Genomic DNA, 13,314 nt, shown 5'->3' on the forward strand with positions numbered 1-13,314 from the left:
ACATAAATATAAATGCATTAAAAACTCTAATAAAAATATAGAGATTATAAAACTAGATTTTTTAAAGAACAAAATCTGACTATATGCTATCAACAAAAGCCACATTTTAGATTCAAAGATGCAAAATGGCTGAAAACGAAAGGATGGAGAAAAATAATCCATGCAAACAGTTACCATAAGAAAGTTGGAGAAGGTATACTAATATCAGACAAAGCAGACTTTCAGGAAACAAATGAAGTGTTCTGAGACCAAAAAAAGACAAGCTATAATGATGAAAGGGTCAATGATCAGGAAGATATGACAGTTATAGGCATATACACACCTAATAACTTAGAGTGAAATACCTGGAGCCAAAATTGGCAGAATTTAAGGGAGAAATAATTAATTTAACAGTAATGGTTGGATACTTCAGTACCGTCACTCATAATACTTGATAGAGAAACTAGACATAAAATCAGCAAGGATACAAAGACTTCAACAGTATTGTAAAACAGCTTGAACTAATTGACATGATAGAAGACTCCACCCAACAAAAGCAAAACACATATTCTTTTGAAGCAAACATGTAATATTCTCGAGGAGAGACCAAATGCAAAGCCATGAAACAAGCCTCAGTAAATTTCAAAGGATTAAAATCATACAAAGTATGTTCTTTGACCACAGTAGAACAAAATTAGAAATCCACAACAAAAGAAAAGTTGGGATATTAACAACTATGTGGAACTTTTACAGCATATTCTGGGTGAAAGAAGAAATTGCAGAGAAATTAGAAAATACTTTGAGATAAATGAAAACAAATAAAAACATAATACACCTAAAGCCATCCTTTGAGAGAAGTTTATAGCTATAAATACCTATATACCACATTTTCTCTGTCCACTCTTCTGTTGATGAACATTTGGCTTATTAGCTCTTGCGAATAGTGCTGCAATAAGTGGCAACATGAAAGAACCTGGAAGGCCTCATGTTAAGCAAAGTAAGTCAAGCAAAGAGAAATACTGTATGTTCTCCCTTGTATGAAAACAGAAAAGAATTTTGAACTCATGGAAGTAGAAAATAGAATTATGGGTATTAGAGGCCAAGAAGAGGAGAGAAGGGGAGGATGGGAGAGTTTAGTTAATTACTACAAAATTATAGCTACACAGGAGGAATGAGTTCTGGTGTTTTGCAGCACTGTAGCCTGAATATGGTTAGCTATAATTTATCGTGTATTTCCAAAATGCAAAAGGAGAGGATTTTGAATGTTCACAACACAAAGAAAGGACAATGTTTGAGGCGATAAATGTATTTACTCCAATTTGACCATTATATATTATGTGGTCATATGGAAATATCACTCTGTATCCCATAAATATGTACAATTATCACATGTCAACTAAAAAAAGGAAAAAGAAAATACCTCACAACGGCATATGAAAAGATGCTCAATATTAATTGTCACTGGGGAAACAATAATGAGATACCACTACATCCCTATTAAAGTGACCAAAATCCAAAGAACTGATAATAGCAATTACCGACAAAGATACAGAACAAGAGGAATTCTCATTCAGAGCTGATGGAAATTCAAAATAGCACAGCCACTTTGGAAGACAGTTTAGCAGTTTCCTACAAAGCTAAACATAGTCTTGCCATATGAGCCGGTAATCATGCTCCTACATATTTACCTAACTGATTTGAAAACTTACGCCCACACAAAAACCTGCACAGGAATGATCATAGCAACTTTATTCATAATCACCAAAAACTGGAAGCATATAAGATTCCTTCAATAAAGCAAATGAATAAATACATTGTAGTAGCACATTGATACAATGGACTATTATTCAGAGATAAAAATAAATGAGCTCTCAAGCCACAAAAAGACATGGGCGAATCTCAAAGGTATATTGCTTAGTGAAAGAAGTCAGTCTGGAAAAGCGACATACTATATGATTCCAATTATATGATATTCCAGAAAAGGCAAAACTATGAAAATGGTAAAAAATATTTTTTGCCTAAGGCTTTGGTAGAAAGAAAGGAAAGTAGAACATGAGATTTTTTAGGATGGTACAAATTCTTTATACTATAATGGTGAACACATGACATTATGTATTTGTGAAAGCCAATGGAACTTGATAGCACAAAGAATGAGCCTTAATATATGCAAATTTAGAAAAAAATCATTTTGAAGTTCTGATAATCCCAGGATTAAATGCAGAATGTGAAAGAACAATAATCAAACCATGTTGCAAGTATGTGACACAAACTCACTGAAGAGGATTGGGGGAAAAGGAGCCAACGTAAAAAGTAGTTTGCAACAATCTTGCATGTTCTTCACATGTACCCCAAAACCTAAAATGCAATTTTAAAAAATAATAAAATAAAAATTTTTTAAAAGCAAACAGTGAGAAAAAAAAAGTAGTTTGGGGGTAAAGTTAACCAGACCAATACCACAATACACATATACTGGAACTGAATAATGAAGTAAATGGATGACAAATGGTAAAACCAGTTTTCTCACTATTGGAGGGCAGAGCTAAGCAAGGGAAAAAGACTACAGTAATCGTGTAGTGATGGAGTTGGCAACATAAATTGAACTTATGGTTAGCTTAATATAGGTGATTGGATATAGAAATTTTATAGGAATGTTTGTCTATAAGGGTTGGTATACAAACATTCATTTATTTTCTGTGTCAGCTGGGAGGGATTACAGGCAGTGATGCTCCAGTAGCAGTGAATACACCTAGCTCCCAGATCTTGGTTTCCCATACTATTCTCCATTAAAAGGAACCAGGACTCCTTGGGAAAATTGCTGATTCTAGAACTGGGACAGGAAATATACAATATGAGCCTGGAGAATCCTGTAGTGCTACAAGTGAAGTGCTAAAATAATCATGGGGTTATGTTAGAGGGACACAAAAGCCAACTAAAAGAGTTCACAGTGGCCAAAGCTGAAGCAGCAGAACAAAGAAGGTGGTATTGGGCCAGTGGAGGTGGCTCACGCCTGTAATTCCAACACCTTGGGAGGCCAAGGTGGGCAGATCACGTGGTCAGGAGTAAGAGATCAGCCTGACCAATATGGCGAAACCTTGTCTCTACCAAAAATACAAAAAATTAGCCAGGTATGGTGGCATGTACCTGTAATCCCAGCTACTCAGGAGGCTGAGGCGGAAGAATTGCTTAAACCCAGGAGGAGGACGTTGCAGTGAGCTGAGATGGCACCATTGCATTCCAGCCTGGGTGACAGAGTGAGACTCCATTTTAAAAAACAAAAATAAAGAAGAAAGTGGTATTAGATTATAATCCAAAGTGTGTAATAAATATCCATGGGTCCATACTGATATAAATAAATGACTAAATAAATAAGTAAATGAGGGAGAATAGACAAATCTCCCATTCAGAAGATATCCACATAATGTGAATTTCTTTCTCAAGAAAAGAGCATAACTCCTTACTCCTTCACTGCAGGCTGCACATAATGTCTTTCTCCCAAAGAGTACAGTATGGAAAGGGAGAAAAAAAGAGTAACTTCACAGTGGAGAAATATGATAAACATTACCTTATCTAGGTGATCAAGTTCACCATCAAAAATGATAAATCATGGTGAGAGTATGTTCCTAGATATCATGTGATGAAAATAGCACTTTACCCATGTGGTTTTCCTTCTAAGAATTTATAACCCCAGTATAATCATGAGAAAAACAGCAGGAAAATCCTAGTTGAGTGACATTCCATAAAATACCTGATCAGAACTCCCTGAAACTCTTAAGGCCATCAAAAATAAGAAAAGTGTGAAAAACTGTCACAGCCAAGAGTAGCTTAAGGAGACTTGGTTACTAAATGTAATATAGTACCCTGGAGGAAATTCTGAAAGAGAAAAAGAACATTAGGTTAAAAACTAAGGCGATTTGAATAAAGTATGGACTTCAGTTAACAATAATATATTAATATTGGTTCATTAATGGTAACAAATGTAACATACTAATGTTAGATGCTACTAATGGGGAAATTGGATTGGGATATATGACAGTTCCCCATACCATCTTGGTAATTTTTCTGTGAGTCTAAAACTCTTATAAAACAAGTTAATTTTTTGATGAACAAAATATTTGAATAGGTGTTTTACCAAAGACAATACATAAGTGATTCCCATGAAAATATATTCAACTTCATTAGTCATTAGGGAAATGCAAATTAAAACCACAATGACATAATGCTAAATACCCACTTGAATAGCTATAATCAAATTAAAAAAATAGTTAATAACATGCATTAAAAAGATTGTGTATAAACTGAACTTTCATACGTGGCTTCTGGAAATGTAAAATAGTACAAATACTTTGGAAACTGGTTTAGCTATTTCTTATAAAGTTTAACATAGATTTACCACATAATTGAGCAATCCAATTTCTCTATCTCTACACAAGGGAAAATAAATGTCCACTTAGAGACTTGTATGCAAATATTCATAGCAGCATTATTCATAATAACCAAGAAGTAGAAGCAATCCAAATGTTCATCAATAGATAAATAATATGTCCATACAATAGAATACCATTCAGCAATGAAAAGGAACAAACTACTGATACACATACAACATGAAAGAACTTATTACACTGAGTAAAATAAATCAGACGCATTAGAGTTCCTCGTGTATAATTTCACTTATATGAAATGCCAGAAATAGGCAAATCAATAGAGATGAAAACGTATTAGTGATCGACTGGGTCTGAGGGTTGAATGGGGATTGACTGCCTGTAGCCCTGAAATATCTTTTTGGGGTAAAGGAGGTTGTTCCAAAACTGGATTGTGATAAGGGTTGCATAAGTCTGTAAATGTACTAGAAAGCATTGAATTACACACTTAAAACAGGTATAACCTGTATATTACACCTAAATAAAGCTGTTTTTTAAAACAATAATTACTTTGCCATTATTCCCTAAGAACATTTATTTAAGTACCTATTGCTCAAAATAAAAATGAAAAGATCTATCTAGTTACTTATAAATGAAGAAGCAAATATTGACAATGACATAAAGATGGTTTATAAGCCTATCTGTGCTATCTTTCAAGATTAGGTTATCTGTCCAGTGAAATTTTCCCATATATCTTAAGAAGCTATGAAAAGATGAAAATATTGAATGGATAAGTGCCTTATGAAAATTTTGATAAAATATTTAAATTATGTTTAATATGCCTCCTGAAATGATTATAAATAAAAATTGTTTGAGGTATTTTACTGTCAAAATTTCTAGCACAAATGATAAACAAAAAATTATGCTTTGAAAGATTCCCAGAAAATATATGTTATATGTTGAATTTCTTTTCTCCCAAAGATTGGAATAGATGGATGTGGGAAAAAAACATGTGCAACCTTGGCCTGTTATTTGACAGATAACAAACTATACCGAGTGCCTGTATCTCACAACTGTGCCTACATCGAATTCAAAGAAGTCTTTAAAAAGGTGTTTATTCATGCAGGATTAAAAGGGAACCCCACTGTTCTGATGGTTCCCAATTTAAACATAGAACAAGTAAGTATTTCTTGTCTTTGTTATTTGCTAAAGTTTGATATCTATGTGGATACCCCTCCCTAGAAATTTAATATTTGAAAAGAAAACAAGAAAATACTTATCAGTGGTTCTGTTAGCCTACAACAACAGTTTTCTTGCAGTATTCTATGTTTTTAGCCAGTCATAGCCCACAGAGTTTATATATTTGTAATGATGCCATAGATAGTTCTGAAAAAACATTTCAGTGAAAGTATTTTCTATGTCATTATCATTTTCATTTTAATTGACAGATTGGAAGTAATTTGTATATGCAGTTGAAATCATCTGTCTTATATCAGAACTACCTTTATAATCTGTAATTTTAAAACCCTTCCATCTATATACAGTATCTGTAATCTACAGTTAGTTATGTAATCTAAAATGTGCTCTTACAGCATCCAGGCTTCTGTTTCTCTCTACCACTCTTCTTCTGCTCTAATTTCACTGTCAGATGTAGGACTTTCCCTGCAGAATATGTTATTTTTGTCATGTATATATTTTTGCATATATTTCCTCCAAGTCTATGGCTTAGCTATTTATTTTCAAGTTAAATTACATTTTTAAATTGACATATGACAACTGTACTTGTGTTTATGGGGTATGTGATGTTTCAATACATATAAGATCAGATTTGGGTAATTCGCATATTCATTATCTTTATCATTTTATGTTAGGAGCATTCAATTATCCTTCTAGCCATTTGACACTATGTAATATATTACTGTTATGTATATTTATCCTACAATGCTGTAGGACAGTAGAACTTATTTCTCCTATCTAGCTGTCGTTTTGTATTCCTTAACAAATCTCTCCCTATACTTCTCTTCTTTCCCCTACCTTTCCCAGCTTGTAGTATCCTCTGTTCCACTTTTTACTTCTGTGAGATCCACTTCCTTTTAACTTTTATATATGAGTGAGAGGATGTAGCATTTAACTTTGTTTCTCGTTTACTACACTTAACAAAATCATGTTGCCACAGTGACAGGATTTCATTCTCTTTCATGGGTGAACTGTATTCTGTGATGTATATAGACCATGTTTGCTTGAGTCATTTATTCTGTATCTTGGCTATTGTGAAAAGAGCTGTTATAAACATGAGGGTGCAGATGTTACTTGAATATACTGATTTCCTCTTCTTTGGATAAATGCCCAGAAGTGGGATTGCTGGATCTTATAATTATTTTGTTTGTAGTTTATGTTTTGTTTGAAACAGGGTCTTGCTCTGTCACCCAGGCTGAAGTGCAGTGGTGCAATCATGGCTCAATGACGCCCTGACTTCCGAGGCTCAAGTGATTCTCTCACCTTAGCCTCTCAAGTAGCTGATACTACAAGACTACACCACCACACCTAGCTGATGTTTTTATTTATTTTTTTTTTTTGTAGAGGTGAGGTCTCACTGTGTTGCCCAGGCTTATGTGTAGTTTTTTGAGGAACCTCCATACTATTTGCCATAGTGGCTGTACTAGATTGCATTTTCACCAACAGTATATACGAGTTCCCTTTTCTCCAAATCTTCACTAGCATTTGTTATTTTTTTGTCTGTTTGATGATAGCCAACCTGACTGGAGAGAGATGATAGCTCATTGTGGTTTTGATTTGCATTTTCCTGATAATTAGTGATATTGAGCATTTATTCATTTTTTGGCCATGTCTTATTCTGAGAAATGACTGTTCAGATCATTGGCCAATTTTTAAAATCAGGTTTGATTTTGTTTTTTTGTTCTTTATTTTTTGTTTTTGCTGTTAAGATGTTTGAGTTCCTTGTATATTCTGGGTATTCCCTATTGAATGAATTATTTGCAAATATTTTCTCCCATTCTGTAGTTTGTCTTTTCATTCTGTTGTTTGCTTTTCTACTCTTTTCATTCATGTCTTTTCTTTTGCTGTGCAGAAGAAAATTTACCATGCTTTTTAATTTGATATAATTCCACGTGTTTATTTTTGCTTTTGTTGCCTGTGCTTTTGAGGTCTTATTTATAAATTCTTTTCCAAGACCAATGTTCTGAAGTATTTCCCTTATGTTTTCTTCTGGCTGTTTTATGGTTTCAGGTCTTATATTTAGCTCTTTAATTCATTTCGAGTTGATTATTGTATAGGGTGAGAGATGGAGGTCTAATTTCATCCTTTGTATATGGATATTCAACTTTCTTGGCACCATTTATCAGACACTGAATTTTTTTCCATTGTATGCTCTCAGAACATTTGTCAAAAATGAGCTGGCCATAAATACATGGGTTAATTTATGGTTTCTCTAGTCTATTTCATTGCTCTATGCATCTGTTTTTGTTCCCATACATGCTGTTTTGGCTACTATAGCTTTATAATGTATTTTGAAATCTGGTAGTGTGATGCCTCCAACTTTGTTCTTTTTGCTCAGAATTGCTTTGGATTTTTGAGATATTTTGTAGTTCCATTTGAATTTTAGGAATTTTTTCTATTTCTGTGAAGAATACCATTGGTATTTTTCAGAGATTGCAACAAATTGATAGATTGCTTTGGGTAGTATGGTCATCTTTTTTGTTCATGAAACAAAAAAAACAATACTTGTTTTTTGATTCATGAACATGGATGTCTTTCAATTTGTTTGTACCCTTTTCAATTTCTTCTATCAGTGTTTTATGGTTTTCCTTGTAGAGTTCTTTCACCTTCCTGGTTCAAACTTATTCCCAAGTATTTTATTTCATTTTATTTATTGTGCTATTCTAAACGGGATTGCCTTTTTAATTTCTTTTTTTGCCTAGTTTGCTGTTCATATATAGAAACATTACTGGTTTTTGTATCCTGTACCTTTGCTGCATTCATTTATCAGTTCTAAGAGTTTTTTGTCAACCTCATAAAAAAGTGGGCAAAGGACATGAACAGACACTTTTCAAAAGAAGACATACATGTATCCAACAATTATAAAAAGCTCAACATCACTGATTGTTAGAGAAATACAAATCAAAACTATAATGAGATACCATCTAATATCAGTCAAAATGGTTACTATTCAAAATTCAAAAAATAACAAATGCTAATGAGGTTGTGGATTTTCAAAGATGTAGTTTCTCCCATGCCCCATGCCAGGAGCCCATTGAGTTTCGGAAAATCAGGCCAAAGCTGAAATGAACATGGCTCCTCTACTCTCATATTACTCAGCATTTCGAGATCATTGGATCTGTTTTCCACACTTTCCAGCTGCTTCTGGCCATATCATTGCTTTCCGTGTGACCCAAAAAGAGCAGGAAACTATCAATGTGTAATAAGTTTTGGCAGTTCTCCATCACATGAGGTGAGACAGGAAATAAGTTAGTGCTGTGTCACCTCTGTTGGCCTCTAGTGGAGAGCTCCCTACAAGCTCTCTGCCCTTTCCCACCTGAACTGAAATACCATGAACCTATGAGTGTCTGAGCATCATGAAGAGAGTCACTAATGCTATCAACTTTTTAAAATGCTTTTTTTAAAAAGAAACCTTGGATTTAATCTCAAAAGCAAAATGTCCATACATTTATAATAACTCTTTCGGAAGAGTTTGTTTCTCTACTTTTTCTTGACTGTTAACTTTTTCATTGGATTTGAGGCCCTGTATAGATATGAATTCAGTTAAATTAAAATAATCCTTCAACGGTGTTATTTCCAGTTTGTCTACTATGATTCAAACACAAATGTAGATGCATTGAGGGCTTCTGGGAACTGCCTGAGCAGGGTTCCTGCCCAATTCATTACTGTACCCACTCCTCCATACCTCTTTTCTCAGTGCTGGTCACGGGTATTTGGTATACTCTGAGTACCAAGTATATGTTTCTCTAATGTTTGAATGAATGAAGCTTATTTTGATTCAGAAAAAAATATTTTGATGGGTTTGAATGAAAAGGTTAGTTTTGGGACAGGCACAGTGGCTTATTCCTATAATCCCAGCACTTTGGGAGGCCAAGGTGGGAAGATGGATCAGCCTGGACAACACAGAGAGGCCCAGTAGTCACTACAAGAATACTTTTAAAATTAGCCAAGCATGGTGGCATGCACCTTTAGTCCTAGCTATTTGGGAAGCTGAGGCAGGAGGATGGCTTGAGCCCAGGAGTTCAAGGCTACAGTGAACCATGACTGTGCCACTGTACTCCAGACTGCCCAACAGGGTGAGACTTTGTCTCAAAAAAAAAGTTGGGGGTGGGGGAGGAAATTAGCTTAAAAAAAAGCATTTAGCCTCAGTTCTTCTTAACAATATTGCTTTCTTGCTTTCTTAAACTGAAGTGGTTAGCATAGAAGATATGAATAATTTACTCATTTCTGATTAAGTATGTGTTTTACATAAGGATTCATTTTTAGAAGATTTGAACTACATCATCAATTCAGGAAGAATACCTGACCTGTTTGAAAATGATGAGCTGGATTCTATTGCAATAAAACTCAGATCTCTTACTGAACAGTCTGGTTATATGGATAATAGGCAATCTTTACTTTCGTTCTTTCAAAAGGTACCTTTTTATGACTTGGTTTATCAAATTGTCATGTTAAAAGTAGACTATGTTTATAATTCTGTACATGATTTTAAAGTTGGATATAATTTCTTTAGATCTTTAGATGAGTTTTTAAGATAAAATAATGAGTATCCTACCCACAGATACACCATACCCTTAGTTAGGTCAAAAATGAACAAGAATCTGAGCCTGTCTGGCTATCAATGGTTTCAAAATATAATGCCAACTGGAGGCAATAAAATAAAAAATAAAATCCCAAGAGTATTTCTTACATGAAGATTCTTTCCTAGCTAATAATGTTCTTATTTTATCTTTTTGATAACTAATCTGGAAAGGCAAGAAACAAGAATCATTTCATCCTTTTGAATAGTCCTAGAATTGACCAGGAGGTGATGGATACAAAAGGAAATTGACTGGATAGAGCAGGTGCTATTCAGAATGAGCTCAGCTGCAGAGGAGCTGTGAACAAACTGGTTTGATGAGAGATATCAATTAGTCAAAATGAACTTGTGTCTTTGAGACATGATGACTGACCCATGGCTTAATGAATATATAGACATGATTACCCAAACCAGAATATTCAATGGAGAATGGATTTATTTCTGGTGGTAGTTTTTGTCTATCATAGGACAATTTAAAAATTGAATCTGGCCATCCACAATTTCTCAATTTAGTAACAACATTGCTAAGTATTAAACAGATACTTAGTAATCTATCACAAGAAGATGTTTTAAAAATTCCAAATATGACTCCACAGTTGATAAAGAACAAGTTGATACAAATGGATATGCTTAGATTGAGTTATATTTTTTAATACCATGGTAGGAAGAAGGATAGCATTTATCCTGACAATTGTGTCACTCTTATGCCTTGTTATTATATTTGGTTTATTCATTTGATTTGAATAATAAGGAAGAAAAAAGAAATCTCAAATTGGAATGCAGCGAATAGTACTCCAGAATAAAAACAAATAGACCAAGAATCTCAGAAATTTTAATTTTATATATAATATATAATACTATACTATAGTATACTATACTACTCTCATTACCTATATATATACTGTACTGTAATACTATATATTATATGTAATACTATTATATATTATATATAATATCATATGAAATACATATATAATGCTATACTTCCAAAAGTGATTTGACATGTCCTACAATAATGACAAATAGTAAAGGCACACTTTAAACTGCTAACATTTGATATCTCTAGGTAGAAGTTTTGGGAATGTGTAAAAAATAGGTGTTTTCATTTTTACTTTAAACATTTCCACATTGTATGAATTTTGCACTGAGCAGTTTTATTTGCCTTTATAAATTTGTTAAACACGGCCGGGCGCGGTGGCTCAAGCTTGTAATCCCAGCACTTTGGGAGGCTGAGGCGGGTGGATCACGAGGTCAAGAGATCGAGACCATCCTGGTCAACATGGTGAAACCCCGTCTCTACTAAAAATACAAAAAATTAGCTGGGCATGGTGGCGTGTGCCTGTAATCCCAGCTACTTAGGAGGCTGAGGCAGGAGAATTGCCTGAACCCAGGAGGCGGAGGTTGCGGTGAGCCGAGATCGCGCCATTGCACTCCAGCCTGGGTAACAAGAGCGAAACTCCGTCTCAAATAAATAAATAAATAAATTTGTTAAACACAAGAAAGAGGGAAAAAAATCTTACCTTTGAGTCTTCTTTCAGCTTTACCATATTTATTTGACAAAATAAGTTGCTTAATACTTAAAGGTATTATCACTTTCTACAGTTAGACTGTGAGTTAAAAGGAACACTAACTCACTGAGGCTGTTTTCAGTAATGCAGACTTATTGCAAAGTGATATCTGGAAATAAGGAAGAAGGAATCTGTGCCCTGTTGCCAGTCTTGCCAAGAACTCAGCAACAGCAGCAGCACAGCCAGGTCTTACAAGGAAAACAGCTGAGGGCAAATTGCAAAGAAACTAGCACTTAGCCTACGGCCTGTAAAATTGTGTAGGATCTCATATTGCTTACCTGCAGGAGTTTTATTGCTGCCTCCTCTGGTGCTCTACCCTTATTATCAGTCTGTTTCTTTCAGCTCGAATTCATCTGACCATTTTCTCACTTTAAGTTTCTGTGGGTCTTAAATGCACATCACCGCAGAGGAAAGAGTTAAATAGTCACACCCAGCACCATCTAGTATAAAGTCCCCTACTGAACAGAACTCTAGCACCGGGTCCCGTCATAAGAGATGGTTTATGCAAAGGGTGTTCTGGGCCTCCCTGCTATTAGTTTGCCTTGGAAGGGTTCTGTTTATGGCAGGCACTCAGTGTGCAAATGATCAGTCCCTGGTCTACCCAATAAGGAAAGATCTAAAATACATTTTTCATGGAATTTTTAATATAATATTTTTTCAAAACAGTGGATTACATTTTAACAGTTTATATTTTCGTTAATTTTCAGAGAATATATAAAAATCTTCATATTTTTGTGATCATGAGTCCTGAAGGACCTAGCTTGCGCCAAAATTGTAGAATTTATCCTTCTATGATTAGCTCCTGCACGATTGATTGGTACGAGAGGTGGCCAGAAGAAGCTCTCCTTATTGTAGCTAACTCATTCTTAAAAGAAAAGGTCAATTTCGAGAACAGAGAGGTAAATATCTAATGCAAGTGAAGGTTTCAGTTTATTGACAGCGTCTGATGGTGTTATGCCTCTGAAGAACAATGAACTCTAGATGGACAAAAATAGCCAGTTATAAGCCAAATTATAATAAAAAATTTGGGTCAAGCGTTAACATTAACTCCCTATTAATTCCCCATCTCTTGTACCCCTGAATTCACCCTATTTCAAAGATACCCAAATTCAGATTCCACAATGCCTGGGTCTCCTCACTGTGCTGTCCCCATGGTGGAACAGCAGATTTCCATGAAGGAAAACAGTCTCCATTCTGCATACCAGATTCTATGGTAAGGATGCTGCAGCCTTCTGTGTATTTCTTGTAAATTACTCTGGCTTGGCTACAAGCGCAAGATGGCAAAGCAGTGAGAGCACAAGCCACAATACAAAATTAACTCAGAATTTATGAGTCACCAGTAAGAAAGAATCTATTCTGGAGTAACTAAACTGAAGATCCCATAGGACCTAGCTGACAGCAAAGGGAAGTGTTGACCAAAGGAGCTATAAATGCATAGGGAACTGAAACTCAACATAGGGTCTAGAAATGGGATTGCATCCTTACTTGTCTGTGATCAAGGAAAGCAAAGCCCAAGGAGAATAGAGATAGGGTGGAACCAGAAGAAGAAAAAAATGCAGCTGAGTTAAAAGTGACTAGTGATTGGTTAGACTTG

General features: G+C 34.8%; 1 protein-coding gene across 1 annotated transcript in view; it reads left to right on the plus strand.

The window, feature by feature from the left end:
- The window catches only part of DNAH14 (dynein axonemal heavy chain 14), a 376,422-nt gene that overhangs the window by 280,458 nt on the left and 82,650 nt on the right, over positions 1–13,314 (plus strand). Inside the window, exons 55-57 of the mRNA XM_074385260.1 lie at positions 5,319–5,516; positions 9,827–9,988; positions 12,428–12,619. Coding sequence (XP_074241361.1) covers positions 5,319–5,516; positions 9,827–9,988; positions 12,428–12,619 — 552 coding nt within the window. The remainder of the gene's footprint in view (positions 1–5,318; positions 5,517–9,826; positions 9,989–12,427; positions 12,620–13,314) is intronic.

The sequence above is a fragment of the Saimiri boliviensis genome, chromosome 14 (genome assembly GCF_048565385.1).
Source record: "Saimiri boliviensis isolate mSaiBol1 chromosome 14, mSaiBol1.pri, whole genome shotgun sequence".
Classification (NCBI taxonomy): Eukaryota; Metazoa; Chordata; class Mammalia; order Primates; family Cebidae; genus Saimiri; species Saimiri boliviensis.